The sequence below is a fragment of the Marmota flaviventris genome, chromosome 9 (assembly GCF_047511675.1).
Source record: "Marmota flaviventris isolate mMarFla1 chromosome 9, mMarFla1.hap1, whole genome shotgun sequence".
Lineage (NCBI taxonomy): Eukaryota > Metazoa > Chordata > Mammalia > Rodentia > Sciuridae > Marmota > Marmota flaviventris.
In genome coordinates this window covers 102,702,493-102,723,029 of record NC_092506.1, presented here as the reverse complement: position 1 = coordinate 102,723,029, position 20,537 = coordinate 102,702,493, and the positions used below count along the sequence as shown (strand labels likewise).

Sequence of the window (20,537 nt, the reverse complement as noted above, 5' to 3'; positions counted from 1 at the left end):
CTGACAAAATTTACCTATGTTAGAGAAAAACTCAGTCTGTTGAGATTGACCAGGCAGGATTAGTTTCCTGATGCACAGAAAGACAACTCCTATAACATGAATGTTAGAAAAGAAGCTCACTGCCATGAATACTTAGATACTTAGCCAAATACAAACCTAAAGGAAATAGGAAGCCACACAAAACAAAGGAAACCAAGGAATAATAAAATCCCTCATTCCTCATTGGAGCTTTATTTCTCATTAGTCTCAGAGTACATGGGGGACAGTGCTGCATTAGGGGGGCATAAGAAAGCATCAGTTTTGACTCCCAGCTCTGATAACTGTTCCAGTGAAGACACACAACAGTAATGGTCTTTTAATATGTCTGGTAATTTAGAAGTCTTTTTTAGAAGACGCTGAGCATGTCTCATGGTGTTAGAAACTTCAGCTCCTTAAACGCAGAATTTGATTCATCAAGTTGCATCTTCGTTTTTACACTTTGCAAGTATAGTGTAGTAGATACATTCTATTTAATTAAGCAACTTGCCATAGTTTCTGCATCAGAGGTTTTAACCTTATTGGTTGGATCTTCCATTTTGTCATCTTGCTCTTTTTCATAATCTTTAAAAATCACATTTCTATGGTGTTTATTCTCTATTTCTGGTTTTTCTGGCTCTAGATTAACACCTATGTGTTCAGTGTTGACTTCTTGAATTTGTTCTTTGGATGCATAAATGTTGGGGACCACAAATCAAGTCAAGATGGTGCCTGGCAGTTTGCCAGGAGGAGTGGTTTGTGAGGCAACCCCACTGAGCCATTAAGATGATGGGGATTCCTTATTGGCTGACTGCTGTGTCTAGATGATGCTAATTGAGTCAAGCTGTGTGTAATCAGTTAGGTATAGATACCTCTGCTGTTCCACAATAAGGCGGCTCCTGTTATCTTGGGTGCCCGCTACCTTGAGTTCCCGCTCAGTTCCCGCTGAGTTTCCCCTCAATAAAGCAATTCCCGCTTCAACCTTCAAGTTGCTTGTCACCTCCAGGTTATTTGCCCAGCTGGACTGCGGCACATAAACCTCAATATGTTCTCCCAAATTAACTTTTTCTTGACTCTTCATTGTTAGAATATCCACGGGGCATGTCACATCTCTTCAATAGGCTGAGCTCCTGCCAGAATGGCCTTTTCATAGATTGAGATAATATTTTCAACAGGACTGTGATTGGTTCAATACATATAAGACATATCCAATATTTTACATTTTTGTCATTTGGATTTTTTTTTTATAATTGTAGTTAGACACAATGCCTTTATTTTATTTGTTTATTTTTTATGTGGTATTCAGATTCAAACCCAGTGCCTCACACATGCTAGGCAAGTGCTTTACCACTGAGCCACAACCCCAGCCCTGGAATTTTTTAATTAGGTCATTCTATGTAACCAATATTTCTTCTTTTGGGCATCCCTTATTGACAGTTCAGGCATTCAGAAATGGTCTTGTTTACTTTTTCAATAAATAATCTTTGTTCATCTTCTTTTGCCATGAAAGTCCAAAAGGAGCCAGCTGGTTTTCATTTTGTCCTTCACATGTGGGCTGGGGAACTACTGAGGTCAGAGGCTTTTTTAGTACTTTTCCTTTGCGTTTTCCACTCACTCAGATGAGTTTTTCTCTCTTCTGCAGTTTCTTTGGGCTGAGCTGATCTATCAACCATTGCTTTTTGGTCAATGTTTTTTGACTTTTCTATCAGTTTGGTATTAGAAGATGAAACAGGCCTGGCTACAATTTCAGATGCTATGCTTTTTTTTTCCCTTTTTCTTTTGGTTTTAAATGAATACAATACCTTTATTTTATTTTTATGTGGTGCTGAGGATCGAACCTAGTGCCTCACATACACTAGGCAATTGGTCTACCACTGAGCCACAACCGCAGACCCCAGATGCTATACTTCTTGATAGCACCCTATTTCTTTTTTTTTAAATTTTTTTTCTTTAGTTGTAGATGGACACAATATCTTTATTTTGTTTATTTATGTGGTGCTGAGGATGGAACCCAGTGTTGCACGCATGTGAGGCAAGTGTTCTACCACTGAGCCACAACCTCAGCCCCCACCCTATTTCTTTTTATGCCCTGAGAAGAACTGGTTTTGACACTAGATTGGTTGCGATTATTCTTTTTCTTGAGGCCCTTTTGGATTTTAACACTGGCAGGGGTTTGTCTGATGGCTTGTTTCACGGTGTCCTGGGTGTTATCGTAGTGACTTCTAATAAGAGATTGCACAAGTTGTGTGTTCCGAGATTTAATGTTCACAATTTTAGTACTTTCAAATTTAGTAGTAGCGGTTGTATTGGAGGCTGTATTACTTCTCATGGTTACATTGGTGGTATTTACAGACTCAGGCTTTGTGGCTTTGGAGACAGTAGTTGAAAGTTGCTTTGTTGTTGCAGAACTCTCATTTTTGACTTGTAGAGGCTTTCTAAATGAATTAACCGTAGACTGAACAATTTGGCCATGATAAGATCCAAGCACAGGTTTCTTGGGCATGCTAGCTGCTTGGTTTGGTTTTTCTGCAGGCACTGGTTTCTTTTTAGTATTGTTCTTAATGTTTTTAAGGTGAAATGCCTGGCTTAATGTCGTATTTTGATCTTGGGGATCATCTTTCATTGATAACTGCAGGGCCCGAATGCCATCTTGAAAATCATCTGTCCATTTCTGCAGTTGAACTGGTTAATTCATTAGAAGGCTTTAAAGGAATATAATTTTTTCCCATTGTTGTATTATTTTTGCTTCCTGTAGGTATTTTGATATTTTCTTTATCAGCCATTTTTATTTTTAATTTTAGAATTTTTGTCTCTTGGACTTGGTCCTCAGATGTCATCACTCTTTGGGCTCTACTAGGTATATGGACTGGACCATCTGACTCTGGGGCACTGCAGGTCCCAGGCACAGCCAGGGATGCAACTCTGCCTGGAGCACCTCGGTATTGCTCAAGTTGCCACTGATGCCTTACACTGGTACTTTTCTTCTTTTATACTAGTGTTCTGTTACTGTAGCAAAGTAACCAACATATCAATTTAACAAGGAAAAAGGGTTATTTTGTCTCAAAACTTGCAGTTTTCAGTCCATGGTTGGTTGACTACCTTGCTTTTGGGTCTGTACTGAGACAGTACATCAAGGTGGGAGCACATGACAGAGTTAGTTGCCCACCTGGCAGTGGCCAAGAAGCAGAGAGACAGAGAGGAGGAACCAGGGTCTCAATACCCTCTCGGAGGGCATGCCCCAGTGAACTCACTTCCTTCCACTCGGCCCCACTTCCACAGGGTCCCAGCATCTCCCAGTAGCACTCCAGGCTGGGACCACACTTCAACCCATGAGTCTTTGGGGGAACTTCAAGATCCAGACTTACAGCAATTTTCATCCTATTTGACTACCTCTGTATGTTAATTGGTAAGTTTGCTATTTATTATGATTATTGATGCTTTTAAAAACCATTCTACTTTGTGTATTGTATTTATTTGATTTTCTATGCTTTCTTCCCTTCTTCCTCTTCCTTCTTTTGAAATTGCTTGATTTCTTTGTTTTTCCTTAATCTAGTTCTTTTTGTTGTTTTGGAAGTGAAATATTTTACTTCCATTCTTCTGGTAGTCCACCTTTTGAGTGCTTAGAGCATACATACACATTTTGTGTAACATAACTTTAGTTAATATTTGATCTCCCTTTTTGAACATTTGAAAACTTTAGATTATTTTAACTACAATGATCCCTTCTGAATTAATACCACTGTTATCCCATATTTTAGTTAGCCCTTTAAAAATTAACCCAGAAAAACAACGTTACTGTTTATGTAGACAAAGTTTGTTTGGATTTATGTGCATTTAAAAAATATTTCTTAGTTGTAGGTGGACACAATACCTTTATTTTATTTATTTATGTGGTGTTGAGGATCAGACCTAGTGCCTCATGCATGCCAGGTGAGTGCTCTACCACTGAGCCACAACCCCAGCCCAGATTTATGTGCATTTTTACCAGGTGCCTTACAATTTCTTCTTGCATCTCAGTCCTTCCTTTTAGGACAATTTCCTTCTTCCTAGAGTTTGTGCTATAGATGTTCCTTTAGGGAAGTTTGGTTGGTGGTTGGCTTTCCTGAAAATACCTTTATTCTTTCTTTCTTTTTTGGGGGGGTGGTGGTTCTGGGAATTGGACCCAGGGACATTCTACCCCTGAGCTATATCCCCAGCCCTTTTTATTTTTTATTTTGAGACAGGGTCTGACTAAGTTGTTGAGTCTGGTGTGGAACTTGTGATTCTCCTGTCTCAGTATCTTGAGTTTGAGTTGCTGGGATTAAAGGTGTGTGCCACTACAGTGTGAAAATGCCTTTATTCTTAATTTTTTTTTTTTGGTACTGGGGATTGAACCCAGGGGTGCTTAATCACTGAAATACATCTGCAGTCCTTTTTATTATTTTTAATTTTTAGACCGGATATCACTAAGTTACTTAGGGTCTCACTGAGTTGTTAAGGCTGGCTTTGAACTTGCAATCCTCCTGCCTCAGCCTCCTGACTGGCTGGGATTACAGTGTATGCCATTGCACCTGGCTGAAAATGCCCTTCTTCTTGAAAGATAGGCTTGTGGGGTTCACAACCCTTGATTGACCATTATAATGTCTTGGCAGTTGAAGATTCCATTCCACTGTCTTCCAGCTTCTTTATTGCTACAGAGTCCACAGTCAGTCTAACTATGATAACTTTGTGATACTGTGAGTGGTCTGGGTTTTTTCTCTGGCTGCTTTGCACAATTTATTTTCATCTTTGATGATACACAGTTTCACTATAATGTGCCTGGGTAAGGATATATTCTAATTTTCCACTTTGGTTGTATGGGTGTATGTGGCAGCACATACCTTTATCTGTGGGTTCATGCCTTATTGGTTCCGGAACATTCTCAGCTGTTATGCCTTTGGGTACTGTATCTACTTTATTATCTACTTCCTCTCTCTTTTTCTCCTGATAGGACTCTGGATATGTTAGACCCTTTTTTTTTTTTCATATTTTATTCTCTTATCTCTTCCTTCCTTCCTCCTTTCCTTCCTTCCCTTCCCTTCTCCTTTCTTCCTCCCTCTCTCCCTGCCTCCCTTCCTCCCCCTTCCTTCCTTCCCCTTCCTCCTTCTTCCTTCCTTCCTTTCTTCTTTTCCCTTCCTCCCTCTCTCCTTCCTTCCCTCCCTCCCTTCCTTCCTTGTTTCTTTCTTCCTGGGGATTGACCCAGGGGCACTTAACCACTGAGCCACATCCGCAGCCCTTTTTATTTTTTTATTTTGAGACAGGGTTTCACTAAGTTACTTAGGGTCTCACTAAGTTGCTGCGGCTGGTTTTGAACTTGAGATCCTTCTGTCTCAGCCTCCAAAGTCACTGAGATTACAGGCATGTGCCACTACGCCTGGCTCTCTTATCTGTTTCTACTGTAAACACCAAATTCTGCAATCTACCTTCCAGTTCATTCATTCTCTCTCAATCTGTGTCTTAAGTGCAATTTATCCCATCCATTCAATTTTCCATTCTCATAATTGTAGTTTTTATTTCTGAGAGCTCTATTTGGTTCTTCAAATCTGCCTGTCCTTTTTCTTGATCGTTGAAATATCATGTTTTTAACAAAAAACAAGTGTTGGTGAGGAGGTAGAGAAATCCGAACTCTTGTATGCTAATGTATGTAAAAATCAATGTGAAATGGTGCTAACTATATGGAAAACAAAATGGTGGTTCTTCAAACAATTAAAAGTTGAATTACCAGATGATCCAACAATCCCCACTTCTGGGCATATATCCAAAAGAATCAAAAGCAGGACTTTGAAGAGATACTTACATATTCACGTCCATAACAGCATTATTCACAATAGCCAAACAGTACAAGTAACTCAAATGTCCATTGACAGATGAACAAATAAACAAAATGTGTTTAAAACAATGGAATATTATTCAACCTTATAAAAGAACTTCTGACACCTGCTACATCGTGAAGAGCCTTAGGACATTCTGCTGAGTGAAATAAACCAGGCACAAAATGACAAATACTGTATGTTTGCACTTATAAGAGGTACATAGAATAGTCAAATTTATAGAAAGTAGAATGGTGATTGTCAGGTGCTGTGGGGAGGGAGAGGTGAGGAGTTACTACTTACTGGATACAGAGTTTCAGTTTTGCAAGGTGAAAACAATTCTGTGAATGGATGTTGGTGAGGGTAGCACAATGTAAATGTACTTAGTCCATTGAACTGTGCATGTAAAAATGGTTAAGATGGTAAATTTTAGATTATGTGTATTTTACCACAATCTAAAAAAATTAAATGTTGAAATAGCATTTAATTATTTAAACATTCTGCAAGTTATCATATTGGAATCCCTATAGTATGGTGGTTTACAGCATGCACTTTGTAGTCAAAACATTATGATCAACTTAACTAGTTTGTAACGTCAGGCAAGGTATTTTACCTCATTGTGTCTTCGTCTTTTTTATCCATAACATGAGGATAAGAATAATACTACATTGTAGGTTAGTGTGAGGGTATGCTAGTTTTGCAGTGCTGGGGATCAAACCCAGGGCCTCATGCATTCTAGGCAAGTGCTCCCTCATTGAGCTACACCTCCAGCCCCTGCATCAGTACACTTAGAACAGTGCCTGGCACATGGGAATACTCTATTAATATTATAATTGTTTGATCATCCTGACATCTGAGGTCCTTGGGTTCTAAATTAGCTGTTTATAATGATTCCCACTTATGTCGTGTTTTCTTTTTAAATATCTTTCTGATCTTCAATTGAAAGCTCATATTTGAAGATCTTTGAGAATCCTGAGGCTTTACAAATTGGGGATATTGTCCTTCAGAGGATCCGCCACCTGAGACCCATTTGCCCCCTTCTGTTATATCTGTTACATAGGGGAATCCCGGGTTCAGTTTCCCTGCAGTGGGTCCGGGTTTAGTTCTTATCTAGCTTTGAGAGAGGTCTTTGTCCCTGAGACAACCCAAGATCTTAAGTTTGTTGTTCCCAGATCACCACTTTAGTTTCTGCTCATGGTTCTGATGGCTTTGTTTATTTTTATTTTGTTTATTTGTTTTTTGACTGTTGAGGATTTCCGTCATCTTCTAAGACTCTAGTAAAACATTAACGAGTATATTTTATGAGCCTTCATACTTCTGGAGAAATCCACGGGGCTTCACTCTCCCACATTTTAAGTACAGGCACTTATGAATACTTAGTTTCCAGAACTTAGCTTGGTGACTGCCTCATGCCTGGCAGGTGACACTTTCTTTTTTCCTTCATTTCTTTCTTTTTTAAATAAAAGAACCACATGGAGGGCCTTGTAGGAGGAAGAAATGAGGCCACAGAGGTGTAATATCTCTTTCCAGCCACTTGGGGAGCTCTGCTTGAATGTCACCCTTGAATGCTTAAATTGGCTCTCTCCCAAGTCACAGGGTGTCCTTAGCCCACAGCTGACATCAGGCAGACAGAGAGGGAAGCGGGAGAAGCCTGTGTGGGGAGGAGATGCCCTGGCGTCCCCAGGTGCAGCTCGCTGTTGCCCCCACTTAGCAGATCTGGTCTCCATGTCTCTGTTTCTCGTGCCTCTACTTTGAGAAGTAATTGTCTCCCCAGGACCTTTTCATCCCTAGGCCAAAGAATTAATGCCTGATGGTCCTAGCTCCATTCTTATCAAGCAGCCCAGCAAACGTGTACCAAAGATACCATCATTTAATGACAACGACACTTAGAAGTAACAATAATAACACCTGTAGGTAACAGTAGTCACGCCAAAGGTAGGATGGTGCATTTACATTACACCTGGTTTCTTGTTCCGGTGGGCTTGGGAATGGGTGGAGAAGGGAGAGGGCTGGCCAGACCCTCTTCTCCTCCTCTCCAGCCTGGTTATCTGGGAAGAGCCCTCTTCCATTCAGTAGAGGGGGAAAGTTCCACCTGAGTTAGCAGTGCCTCTGAGACCTCGGTGCATAGCTGGCTCCGTTCAGCGGGCTGCATCTCTCCCTGGGATTCTGGAAGCACTGGGGATGACTGAGCTAGGGCAGCTGCCTTCCTTCTGGGTGTCTCTGGGGTGTGAGGGTCTTGCAGGAACGGAGGCCGTTTGCTGCTCTAGCAAATGCCAAGGCCGTGGGTGGAGAGACAAGCCCCAGTGTGGGACTTCTGGGGGATCCCCAGTGGGTAGGACTGGAGAGAAGCAGCTCTGAACGCTGCAGAGGAACAGCAGCCTTACATCTCAGACTAGAATGAAAGAGCGACAAAGGGAAAGTCAGAGGAGTCGAAACTTGACATCGTGATGACAGGGGCAGAGTTATCTTCCTCTCTGCACTACTATGCTCTCTTTATAGTCTCTAGGGACCAGGAAGTCTCAGAAACCTTTCCACCCTCTTCCTTATCACAATCTTTCCCTGGAAAGGATCTGATAGTCTCCTTCTGTTAGGAAACAGTGATAAAGCTTGATAAAGTGGATGTGTTCCATGCCCTAAGGCACTGGCAGTTAGCAGGAATCTCTGACCTCAGGAATTTCAGCCTTAATGAAGGAATCTCAGGCTATCAGCTTGTTGGGAAGGGAAATTATGTGGGAGGCAAAAGGTTGTCAGGATCACTTAAATCTAAGGATGGTTGGTGCTCTCATGGTAGAGGAAAAGAGGGAAGTCACCCTGGGTGGGACAAATGTGCTCACCTTCCACACACTGTAGATCCAGTCGAGATAGGCTGTGACCTTGGTGTACACTCCTGGGGTACTTGGGCCCCCACAGCCATGTCCCCAGCTCACAATGCCCACCACCTTCCAGTGGTCAGACTGGTACATCAGGGGTCCACCACTGTCACCCTGTGAGAGGCCAGAACAGGGGTTGCTGGGGAGGGTGGCCAGGGGCTGGCTTCCTTCCTCCTGGTCCTGCACTTTCCAGCACTCTCTGCCATTCTGCCCTCAGCCCCCTTGCTCCTGCCTGACCTGCATCCAGAAATGCTCTTCTCTGCTAGAGCAAAAAGGTCTGTTGGTGGTCAAGTAAATCGTGGGCATGCAGTGAGCCTTCTCCAGAGGCCCTAACTTACACCAGCAAACTGAAGGCTGAAAAGGACCCGGGGGAAGGAAGTTGGGTTATCTTTGTGTAATGTGGTAGTTCTAGAGTTTAATTAACCACTTATGGAGTGACTATTTTGTGTCTGGGCAATTGGGATTCTATTAGTTAAAGGAAAGAAGGAAGGAAGGAAGAAAGGAGGGAAGGAAGGAAAGAAAGAAAGAGAGAGAGAGAGAGAGAGAAAGAAAGATCCCTGCTCTTAGGAAGCTTAAGATCAAATGGGATGAGGAGCATCAAAAAGCAAGTAACAAATGACAAGATGTCCCTTCTCTGAACCCAATAACACTACAGCCTGTTTGTGATGTCCCCACCACCACTGTGAACTCCTTGAGGGCAGACACTGACTCTAAAGCCCGCCACGTTGGTGGCACACAAGAGATGACCAAGAGATGCCTCTTGAAGGCAGGATTTAATGACTGGGAATGGGATTGGAGTAGGTTTAGGAGTTTTAATGAAAATGTTCTGAAGACCTCCTGGAGGTGTGGGGTAGTAAAGTTCTAGTAAAGTTCAGCAGTGGAGAGACTGTCGCAGAGAGAAGAGATCTGGGGTCCCTATCTTCATGGACCTGTAGATGATACGCAAGGGTGCGTGGGGAGGATGAGGAATGTCATCTTTGTGTGTGAGATGGACATTTGAAAGCTTGCTATTTATCTGGTCTGTACACCTACCCACCCACATTCTTAAATCTTCATGTTCCTTCCTTCCCTCCCTGTCTCCCTCCTTCCCCTCATCACGCTGAATGCCCACCACATGCGAGATTTCGTATTAAGCCTTCAGCCTCTGGGGGTTCATATTTCTCTAGGATGCACCCCCCCTAACCACAGAACTCCACATGACCCTGGGAGGCCCCACCTGGCAGGTGTCCACGCCACCTCCTGGGACGCCTGCACACAGCATCTTCTCAGTGACTTCTCCCTGGTAGGCATCATCTGCATTGCACCGGGTGTGGTCAATGACCTGGACTGACGCCTGCAGCAGTGTGTCAGACATCTTCCCTGGGAGGTGAAACACACTCACACTCTCATTCTTGCCGTCTACCCCCAACCCAAGTTCATTCTCTGCATCACTAGATCTCTTTGCTTTATACCTGGAACCTTGGTGCTTGGTCCTCCAGGATGGGCTTTTCTGAAGGATGGGCCGCCTTCCCATCACCCCTTGGGAGCTGCTCTCTCATACAAGGTTATCTCTTGCCCTATGTTCCTGAGTCCAGGACTTACCACCATTCTGCTCGGTAAAGCCCCAGCCGACGACCCAGAGTTGGGTGGCTGGAGCAAGCTCCTCATCAAAGAAGGGCAGGCAAATGGGCCTGATTGTACCTGCCAGGAGTGGAGAGGAAGAAGAGATCCCAGCTTCATGACTTTTAAAATTTTTCTGTTTTAGGATGCTTGGGCTGGGGATCTTGCCCATCTCTCTTGTGGGAGAGACTGGATTAGCTCATTCTTAGAGATGCTAAAGCCCTGGCCTGTGGACACACCTTTAATATGAAAACCAACCAATGCCAAGTCTATCCCCCAACCTCCTTTATCTAACTCTCACACACCAAACCAACATTTTCCCCCTCCCTATATCACTCTGGGGCCAGGTACTAGAAACCTAGAGACCAAGCTCCATAGCCCAGACAACTCTTCACACCAGCCAATGCTTGCCCAAACGTGCCTACCCAGCCTCGGACTCTGGCCACGCTTTCCCCTCTCTCCTTCTGCCTCCTGACCCGCCCAGGTCCTTTCCTAAGTGGTCCTGCATGGCGAGGTAGGCCCCATCCTCTCAGAAACTGTTAAGTAATAAAGTCTTTGTTCTGAGGCAGTTGTCTCCAGGTCTGACACCTTACCACTCCTGAATAAAACAAATCTCAGGGACAAACTTTGAAACATGACAAGGGCTTAGGAGAGCCTGGTGACTAAACCTTCTGAAAGGGTTTCTTTGACACTTGTTTAGAATCCCATAGAACAGGGCCACCCTCTGGGCTCTGTCCCCTGGTACTACCTCACCTGAGAATGTCAGTGGGTTCTCTAGCTTCATAAGGGCAATGTCCTTCTCTTTGGGGTACAAGGTGTTGTGCTCAGTGATGAAGATCTTGGCCACAGGTAGGGATGGGAAGCTGCTCAATTTTTCTGAGCCGACCCTCACCTTCCAGTTGGACACATCACGATAGTTCCTGGGGACAGAGAAGGATGGCTTCAAGTTTGAGCCAAGCATGAGAAGGGTTTGCCAGGGGCTGAGTCCCCAGGGCCCTAGAGATTAGAGTGCTGAGTGCTGCTGCCTTAGGAGGTAATCTGATGGTGGAGGCAGGGTGGTGGGGAGGGGCAGTCTGAGGAATCACCTTCCCTATAGGGGATTTGATTGTTTTCCTTGGTGAAACAGGCCCAGGAAAATGTCTGCCTGGAGGGCTGAGCTGTGGGGTCCTGGTGCTCTTTATTCCACTCTTGTTCTTGGCTGTGCTACTCACATGGTGCTTACACTGTGGTCAGCGACTTATGGGCTTGTCTTTCATGATTCCCACACCAGACACAGCTTAGAATGTGGGCTCCCCCCTCCCCCAACCAGGAAATGATTTATACCTCTTGTCAGATTCTCAAAAAGCCTGAGAACCCTGGGGCTAGACTGGGAATGCTTGATGGGGTAGCCTTGGAGTCTCTCTCATGTCCTAGGCACATAATCTGGATCTCCCTTCCTTTAGATACTTATGAAATGTTGAATGAATGAGTGAAAGTGAAGGCGGCCTGGGATGGCCCTTTCCCAGAGGTTTGGCAGGCCTCTCTGCTGGACAGAAAGGGAACCTATGTCTGTTCAAGGACATTTCTGGACATAATGAAGTATGATAGTGATTCTAGACCTTGGGACCACTCCCTGTAAACTGGCAAAGAGGAAATGAATTCTCAGGACTCCATGTAGGTGGGAAGAGCTTTTGTGGAGTGGAAGATTTGGAGGATGAGGTAGGTATCTGATGGCTTTTCTATCCAGAAATGTCAGACTTGGTACCCAGCACCCTCTGCTCAGGCTTAACAATGGGCATCCTGGCCAGTGTCTCACTGAAGGGTCCACATCCTGGCAATGGTCTCCAGGGCATTAGGAAACAAGCCAGGAGATGCAGTCCCTTCATGGCGTTGGTCCCCCCAGCCTCCTTGCGTTCAGGGCCTTACCTGAAGCAGTGGGCTGCCGTGAGGATCCACTGGGGATCCAGGATGCTTCCTCCACAGACGTGTTGCTTGTTGTACTGGAGGCTGACCTGCCAAGGCCAAGAATCCACAGAGGCCTCCTCCCCGCCCACCACCCGAGGAGCCTTCAGGCTCCTCCCACAGGCTGGACTCCACCGGAAGGAGGGAAAAAGGGGAAGTCAGACTCGGGGGATGGGCTGCCTCCTCTGACAGCCTAGTCTACCCTGAGCAGAGCCCTTAGGACTGGCACCAGGAGCCAGGGAGGACCAGGCCAATTCCGAATTGTTCTTAGAGCGACATTGAGTGTTCCAGACCACAGGCTTTCCCTCAGACCTCCCTCTCCTTTTGTTTGACTTTAGGTGTGTTTAGGAGTCTTTATTGTCAACTTGGGTGTGTGCACTGTGCTGGGAATTTATGACCTTCCAACTAAACAGGGATGCAGAGTTATAAAAGTTCCGCCCAGGCGCATGTCCCCAGCTGCTCCTGCTGAGTAACAGTAAATACGCCCACAAGCTACTTTGGCACCCGGAAGTGGGAAGAAATTTCCAGAAACTGGATTTTCGTATCTCCAACTCATCTTTCTTCAAGTTTGGCCCCCCTGCTAAGCAAGGCTCCTGATCAGTCATCCTGTCTTTCCCCTGACCGGACCTGGTTTTCGCATCTGACCTCCAGCCCCCTCCCTGCCTGTCCTATCCCTTGGGCGGCCCCTGCCACGGTGGTGCTTCCAGCAGGGAAAGGCTGCCACCCTGTCCTGCGTGTCTGGCACTGTGCCAGGGGGGCCTTTAGGATACTGTCTGTTTTCAAACCGCTTTTACCTGCCACCTTGCTCACCCACCCAAAGCTCTCTGTTGGCAAGGTTAGAGTTTAAACTCTTTCTTCTGGCAGACTCCTGCTGGATTTATATAAAGTTTCTGTCTAGCCAAATTGATCTGCTTACTGCTCCCTGCTATGATTTGGATTCAGTTTGAATGAGTCCCCTAGAGGTCCGTGTCTGGGAGCTTGGGGTGGTGTTGAGGTGGCGGGAACTCTAAGAATTGCCACCTTATGGCTCTTAGGTTGTTGGAGAGGCTGCCCTCAGAAGGGATCAAGGTTGTTTTCCTGGGATTCCTGAGTGCTTGTGAAAGCCATTTGTTATAAGAGTAAACCTGACTCCTGAATGGCTCTTGGGCTTTTTGTTTTGAAATATGATCTCTTGTTCCTGCAAGTTCTCCTGTCATTAGCCATCATCTGAAGTTAGATCCTCAAAAGAGGCCAAATCAATGGAGCTGCCTGATAGTCAACCTTCAGCTTTCAAAACTGTGAATTAAATAAACTTATTTTCCTTATAAAGTTAGCCTCCTTCAGGTATGTCATTACAGTAATGAAAAACTAATATCCTCAAGTCATGGGCTGTGAGTAGAGGGTAGAAGATAATTCCTAACATCAACCATTTGTAGGAGCACTGAGCTATAAGCTCAAAGGCTAAAGAATAAAGGTTCGGCCTGAACAGAGTGAAGCTTGGAGTCTGGAAGACTCTAAATGATCCAGATTTAGGAATGCAGAGGAAGGTCTTCCTCCTTGGTCATTCCTACCCAGGTCTCAACCCCTCAGAGATGGAGCATACTCACCAAGGCAGTGCAGGGCAACCAGGGAGCCTGAGAGACAAGGTCTGGAAGAGAGACACAGGGCCCTGTGGGTTCTGCTTCTCCCTTGGCTGGAAGGCAGGGACTCTGACCTTCTGGTACTATTGATTTTTCTCCCACTACCTGGGAAATCTGGCTCTTGCATGATGGGGGCTGTATAGAAACTGCATTAACACTCAGTACAACCTGGTTTGATCCAACAGCCCAGAATTGAACCTATACCCTGTGCTGGGTCCTGCCCATTTCAAAGCCCAGCTCAGGCTCCTGGCAGCCTGAGCGAGAAGAGGGCAGAGCAGAGTCCACTGCACTGCGGGCTTTCCAGATGGAAGAAGAATGGGAGTTCAGTGGAATTCTAGGCAAACATCACCCGATTACCAACTCTGTCCTTTTCAAGATTTACTTTGATGAATGAGCAGCCCTCAGTAATTCCCTGGATGCTAAGAAGCCAGCATCCCGTCTGAGCCGCTTTGCTGCAGTGTGGCCGATTGCATTTAGATGGTGTGCTCTAATGCAGGGTGGCAAGGCCAGGGTCATGGAGCACTGCGAACGTGTGGAGGGCCTACTCTGGCCTGGGTGAGTGAGGGTAGGGAGGGATGAAGTGACTTTTGGAATCTTGCCTATTGGGCAATTTATTAGGGCACCAAAGGCAGTAGTAAAAACATTTGACTTTACCATTCAGACTGATAGCAAGGTTACTTTATTCATCCCTCTGCCTTTGGGTAGGAGAGCACGCTTTGTCCAACTATGTATTCGATTAAAAAAAAGTTAACAAAGAAAATCTCTCAGAAAAGTTTTTCTATAGCTCTCAGTGCTGAATGATCTGCTTGGCTGGGAGTTCTTCCTATTGTCTGGCTTACATGCCTTTTGCTGCTGGTCTGTTCAGGGTGAGCTGGCTCGCATGCTAGACTTTGCAGGCCAGAGGTCTCCTCTCACTTACCCACTTGAGTTCCGCACCTGAAGCTCCTGGCTGTCTTCTATCACTTTAACAACATCCAGATCCTGGTCTGGGCCAATCTCCACAGCTTTGAAAGTGGGTTGGCTATGGAAGGGAGAGAGCTGTGAGCTGGGGCAGAGACCAGAACAAGATAGTAGGAGCAGCCCTGCTCTCAGGAGAGAGGGTGGCAGAGAATGCCGTTGTGGAGTAGGGGTGGTTTTGGTAAGTGGGCTGGGGTCTGATTTGCTGTGCAATAGGAGACATTATCATGACATCCCAGGACTCAGTCCTCGGCAAAACACTGGCCTGACTTTTTTTTAGTCCAGAATCTAGAACTCTGGAGAAATGGTAGGGATTTCCCTTTCTAGCTCCAAGCTGTGTGCCTATTTCAAATGGCCCAGTAGTTTCTTCTGGCTCACATCAGGGGAATGAAAGAAGCAAGGGGACCCAGCTAAGCTTCCTCTCACCTTGGAGGGGGTTGGAATGTGGATATCCAGTTTTCCAGGCAGGGCATCTGATCTGACTTTGACACCGGGTGTACATACACAGTCCCTTAGAGGTAGACGGGCCTGGATCTGTCTTGACATGAATCTAGACAACACTCCCCAACTTGAGCTACCCTCCCTCTTTCTGCTAATCCATGTGTGCCCTCTCTCAGACTGTGGGCTAAAGTCTTCCTTCCTCCAGAAAGCCTTCCCTGATCACTCCCATCTCTGTGATTGTTCTTTGGCTGAATCTGCCTCTTCCAAATCTTCCCCTTCCTTCTCCACCCTGTCCTGTTACCATAAACTCTGCAGATAGGGTGGGGGTCAAGTCATGCCCTGACTGAATGATATATGCTTGATCAGGAATGCTGCCATTCCCTGGGTGGACCCAGGTACTGGACCCTGGGAGTACCAAGAGCCTGTTTTAAAAGCCCTCAAGACTGAAGTTCTTATGCTGGTCCTGACACTAGTTTGGTGTGTCACCTTGGGCAGGTCACATTCCTTCTCTTGGCTTCTCTAAGTCTCAGTTTTCTCCTCTGAAAAGTAGTGGCTGGACCAGATGATCCCCAAGGTCATCCCACCTGGACCACCTATGGTTTTGTGAACCTAGGACAAGAAAGGCCTCCAGTCCAGGTGGAGGGAAGAAAGTGGAGAGATCTGAGTAGAGAAATCAATCCCAAAAGGAAGGACAAAGCTGGAAATGGACATTCCCAGGAAAGTTAACCAATTACACCCTCATTAATGAACTTTGATTTTGTATAGCCCAAGAGCCAGGTGGTTTGGCGGGCTCCAGAAGGACAGAGATTCCAGGAACATATCATCGTAAGAACCCCAAGAGACATCCGGGTTTTATAATCAAGCCTCAGCCTGCTGCGCTAGGTACAGCTGACACTGCAGTTGGCTGGACTACAGTGGGGGGGGGGAGGGGCTGGGCTGGGGCAGCTGTAGGAGGAGGGGAGAATAGCAGGTGCCAGGCATGTCCCTGCTCTCCTCAAAACCGAAGGTGGCAGGGGTCCTTTCTAGAGGGCCCTGGGTATTGCACCGCACGGAGGGTAGAGAGCAGCAGAAGCCTGTTAACTAGAGAGCAGCGAGGGCCAGGTGGATTTGTAATGGCTGCCTGGGGCATCTATTAAAAAGGACCTTGAGGCTGCTTTTAGAGTTCTGTGATTGGTTGGCAATATTTTCCTAGTGGTTATAATATCTGCCTGTCTCTGGGTCAAGTTTCTTAGAATCCTGAAGAAGTTTGGCCTTCCAAGGAGAGGCTATCTCATTCTGCAACTGAATACAGGGGCTGTTTTCCATCCTCTTTAGGTAGGCTCTCCGGTGGCCAAATGTCTCACTTCCCCTTCCATTATAGATGAGGCGAGAGAAATGTACAAACGAGAGTCCCCGACAACACTGATGCCCAGGAACAAGGGCTCTTGGGCAGAGATTCTAGCCCTCTACCTCTCAGCTACTACCCAAGCAAGTTACTTTCTCCAAGTCTACTTCTAATTTAGATATAATAATAACCATGTTTTTGGTTTTCTGCCAGGCTCAAATGAATATAAATATATATCATGCTAATTACCCTCTTATAATTATGCACCTTCCATTCACTCCAGACTTGGAACTGTGTTTGGAATTTGCTGAGGGAGCTGGGATTGCTGATGATGGGGCCCCAATGAAATCAGGCTCTTTTAAACTAAATTTTAACCGACAAGACTTTGTGTAAGTAAATCAGGCTTTTAGATTACTGGACAGGGGAGGCTTCTTGCAAAGGACAGAGGAGTGAAGATTGAGGAGTAAAGGGAAAGAGAAGATGCAGGGGAGCTAGAGCTGTGTGAGAGTGTGTGTGAGAAAGTGAGTGTGTTGCAGGACAGTGTGTATGAGTGTGTGCTGGGGGGCAGCTTAGATTCTCTCACTGGCACCCCTCAATCATCCTATGATGTCAGCATTATTTTTCCCAATTAACTCTCTCTCTCTCTTTTTTTTCCACACCAGAGATTAAACCCAAAGATGCTTAACCACTGAGCCACGTCCCCAGGCCCCCCCCCCCCTTTTTTTTAAGAGAGAGGGAGAGGGAGAGGGAGAGGGAGAAAGAGAGAGAGAGAGAATGTATTTATTTTATTTTTTTTAGTTTTTCGGCGGACACAACATCTTTGTTTGTATGTGGTGCTGAGGATCGAACCCGGGCCGCACGCATGCCAGGCGAGCCCCCCTTTTTGTTTTTTGAGACAGTGTCTCACTAAGCCGCTGAGACTGGCTTTGAATCTGTGATCCTCCTACTCAGCCTCCTGAGCTGCTGGGATTACAGGCCTGAGCCACCACACCTCACTCCAATTAACTCTTGAGGAACGGAGGTGTAAGAGCTTTCACTTCGTGTTGCTCATGGGTGAAAGGGCTAGGATTCAAGACCAGTGCCATCTGACTGTACTTTAAGGAAAGAAGGAAGAGGATCCAAGAGGAAGGAGGAAGCAAGGAGAGAGGAGGCTCTGGTGGGTGACACCTCTGATGGCCCAGGTTGGGTACCTGCTGTAGCCCATTTGCCCACAGGCTGTCTTGGCCAGAGTTTCTGTGAAGTTGTCGAAACAGGCAGAGGCCCAGTTCCCTGTGGCCGGGTCCAGCACCTGCAGGGTGGATCGGTCCTTGGAGAGTCGGACTGGGAGGGGAGGAACCTGGATCAGCTGGAGCATGGGACCCCTCTGGCCCAGTCCCCCAGAACTCATGAGACTAGCCCAAGCTCCCCAACCAGAAATGAGGACACTATGGGCACTGATGCTTTTAACATCCTGGGAAGTTCCTCCATTTGACTGTCTGCTTGACCCTCATTTTGACAATGGCCAGGGTTAATGTCCCAGGGTCAATCTTCATCATCATTCTGCCCTGTTTCCCTGACACAATGGTTAATAGCACCCCCTTTTGCTGATATAGGCACCAGTTGTTTTTATTTATTTATTTATTTTTGGTACTGGGGATTGAACCCAGGGGTGTTTTACCACTGAGTCACATCCCCAGCCCTTTTAATTTTTTAATTTTGAGACAGGGTCTCACTAAATTGCTTAGGCCTTGCTAATTTGCTGAGGCTGACCTTGAACTTGTGATCCTCCTGTCTCAGCTCCCTGAGTGGCTGGGATTATTGTGTGTGCCACCATGCCCAGCTTAGGTGCTCAGTTGTGTGGTCACTCTGCCCCTGGTCCACACAGCTTGCCTGGCCTCGGGAAACTTCACAGCCAGGGACCTAAGTACTTCTCCACTTGAGGTCAAAAGGGGAGGTTGAGTGAGAAGTTCTATTAGCAGTAGGGTGACAGTTGCCTGGAGGCATTTGACTTTAATGAAAAAGAGCAAATATAAAGGATGCCACTCAGGGCTGGGGATGTGGCTCAAGAGGTAGCGTGCTTGCCTGGCATGCGCGCGGTGCTGGGTTCGATCCTCAGCACCACATACAAATAAAAAAAAATGTCCACTGAAAACTAAAAATAAATATTAAAAATTCTCTCTCTCTCTCTTAAAAAAAAATTAAAAAAAAAAAAAAAAAAGGATGCCACTCAGTCCTGCCTCTTGAAAGTCCCCATCACCCACATCCTGGGTTTTTTCTCTTCAGACCTCAAGTACCAGATGCATTGAGCTGGGCTAGGCCAGTCAAAGTCATGGGTTTTTGCTTCTTTCAAGGACTGAGATCCTTCCCAATATACAGCATGTTACAATAAACACTAATGACTAGAAGGATCATTAGTAGGTTTATGGTCTGGCAATCTCTTTTCTAATCACCTTGAAATAACAGATTTCACGGAAATCCGGTCAAAACCTAGCAGGTGCAGCAGGAATGCGCAGGCTCAGGGACAATTTTCTGTGTCTTCTGGTCCATGTTTGTCCATTGACCAGCGTCTGAGTGTATGCCAGGTGTGTAGTGCTGGAATCTAAAGGTGGTCATGACATGGTCCTGCTCTCCTAAAGCTTATTTGGCAGGGATAGACATTGACAAGTCAGTGTGTAGACGCTGTACAGTGACCCTGGACACCTGAGCTGGCTCCCTGCTGTGCCCATTCCCTTGCCCCTCAGCCCATGAACTCACCTCCCACCGCAGGCCTCTCAGGGAAGTCCTTGACACAGGGCTCCTCATCTTCTCCTGAGGCACAGTCCGGATGTCCATCACACATCTGTGTCCTCGGGAGGAAGTGCAGGGGGTGGCTGCAGATGAAGTAGTATCTATCCAGAATCACCTTGACTGGAAGGCAAGTGCAGGGAGAGGCCCAGAGGACTGAGGGTCAAGCAGGCTGCCCTGGGCAGGGAGAGGCTGTTTTTTCCTACAAGTAGTTCTGAGCTCAGAGGCCGGCAGATGGGGGTTCCAGGCCCAGGTCTGCCATGCAGTAGCAGATACGCCTGGTTCCTTAGCTATCAAGCAGAGATTATACTGGCCCATGTCTACGTGATGGCCCTGGAGTCCCGTGAGAATGTGTGTGTGTGAAATTGAGAATCTGACTCTGTCAACTGTTACCCCTCAGGTGATGAAGGAGGAGACAGAATGGGGGACTTGGGGTCCCAGGACCTGGTTCTGAGTCCTGGTTCTGCCACTTGCTGTGCGTCTTCTCAGGAACTCCTCCCCCTGCTAGGCCTCACTTTCCTCCTCCACACAACGGGACGGTAACCCCTATCTCACAGGCTGTGGAGAACACGTGGCCAGCTGGTTGTTGTGAAAGTACCTTGTAACTCTCAAGTACAGCTCGAGAGGTGGGTGTTTTTATCGGGGGTTTGAAAGACCCATGAAGAGGTCTGTGCTTGGTTTTGTTTTCTGACTGCTGTCTTAGGATTCTGCCAGCTGCCTTCACCTTCGGTTGGTTGCTCCTTTGCCTTCTTGGGCTGACAGAAATGTGTTTGGTTATTAACCTCTTAGGGAACAGATGTTTTGAGAAGTGTCTCTGGTGATGATTCCCAGCCAAACACCCTGGCCGAGGGGAGCTCTTCTTTTCTAGGTGCGCTGCCTCCAGTCCAGAATCAATCTCAACTCGTTCTGGGAGTGGTGATGGTGATTCTGTGACAGTTCCCACTTATCACTGTACTGGGAGTTTTCCAAACTGTTGATCACAAATCCCAGGAACAACCTTAGGAGGCTGGTACAATTACTGACTCTCATCACTGAGAGGGAAACTGAGGATGGAAGAGTTAGCGTTTCTTCCCAAGCCCATGCCTTGCCTCTATGGTTCAGCCAGCCACTGTCTGCCTCCCAGAAGATGCACAAGGTGTGAGGGGCTGGCCTATTGCCTGCCTGGCTTCCCGCAGATAAA

At 46.2% G+C, this 20,537-nt stretch overlaps 1 protein-coding gene and 1 pseudogene across 1 annotated transcript in view; both read right to left on the bottom strand.

The window, feature by feature from the left end:
• Nucleotides 1–230: 230 nt before the first annotated feature.
• Nucleotides 231–5,844, bottom strand: LOC114088999 (cytoskeleton-associated protein 2-like; annotated as a pseudogene).
• A 1,851-nt stretch (nt 5,845–7,695) lies between these two features.
• Nucleotides 7,696–20,537, bottom strand: part of Tmprss4 (transmembrane serine protease 4) — an 80,388-nt gene continuing 67,546 nt past the window's right edge. The window contains exons 4-13 of the mRNA XM_071616994.1: nt 19,328–19,480; nt 17,785–17,914; nt 14,792–14,893; nt 13,840–13,880; nt 12,218–12,377; nt 11,066–11,232; nt 10,295–10,393; nt 9,930–10,072; nt 8,678–8,827; nt 7,696–8,235 (exon numbers count right to left, since the gene is read on the bottom strand). Of these exons, the coding sequence (XP_071473095.1) occupies nt 8,224–8,235; nt 8,678–8,827; nt 9,930–10,072; nt 10,295–10,393; nt 11,066–11,232; nt 12,218–12,377; nt 13,840–13,880; nt 14,792–14,893; nt 17,785–17,914; nt 19,328–19,480 (1,157 nt within the window). The 3' untranslated portion in view covers nt 7,696–8,223. The remainder of the gene's footprint in view (nt 8,236–8,677; nt 8,828–9,929; nt 10,073–10,294; nt 10,394–11,065; nt 11,233–12,217; nt 12,378–13,839; nt 13,881–14,791; nt 14,894–17,784; nt 17,915–19,327; nt 19,481–20,537) is intronic.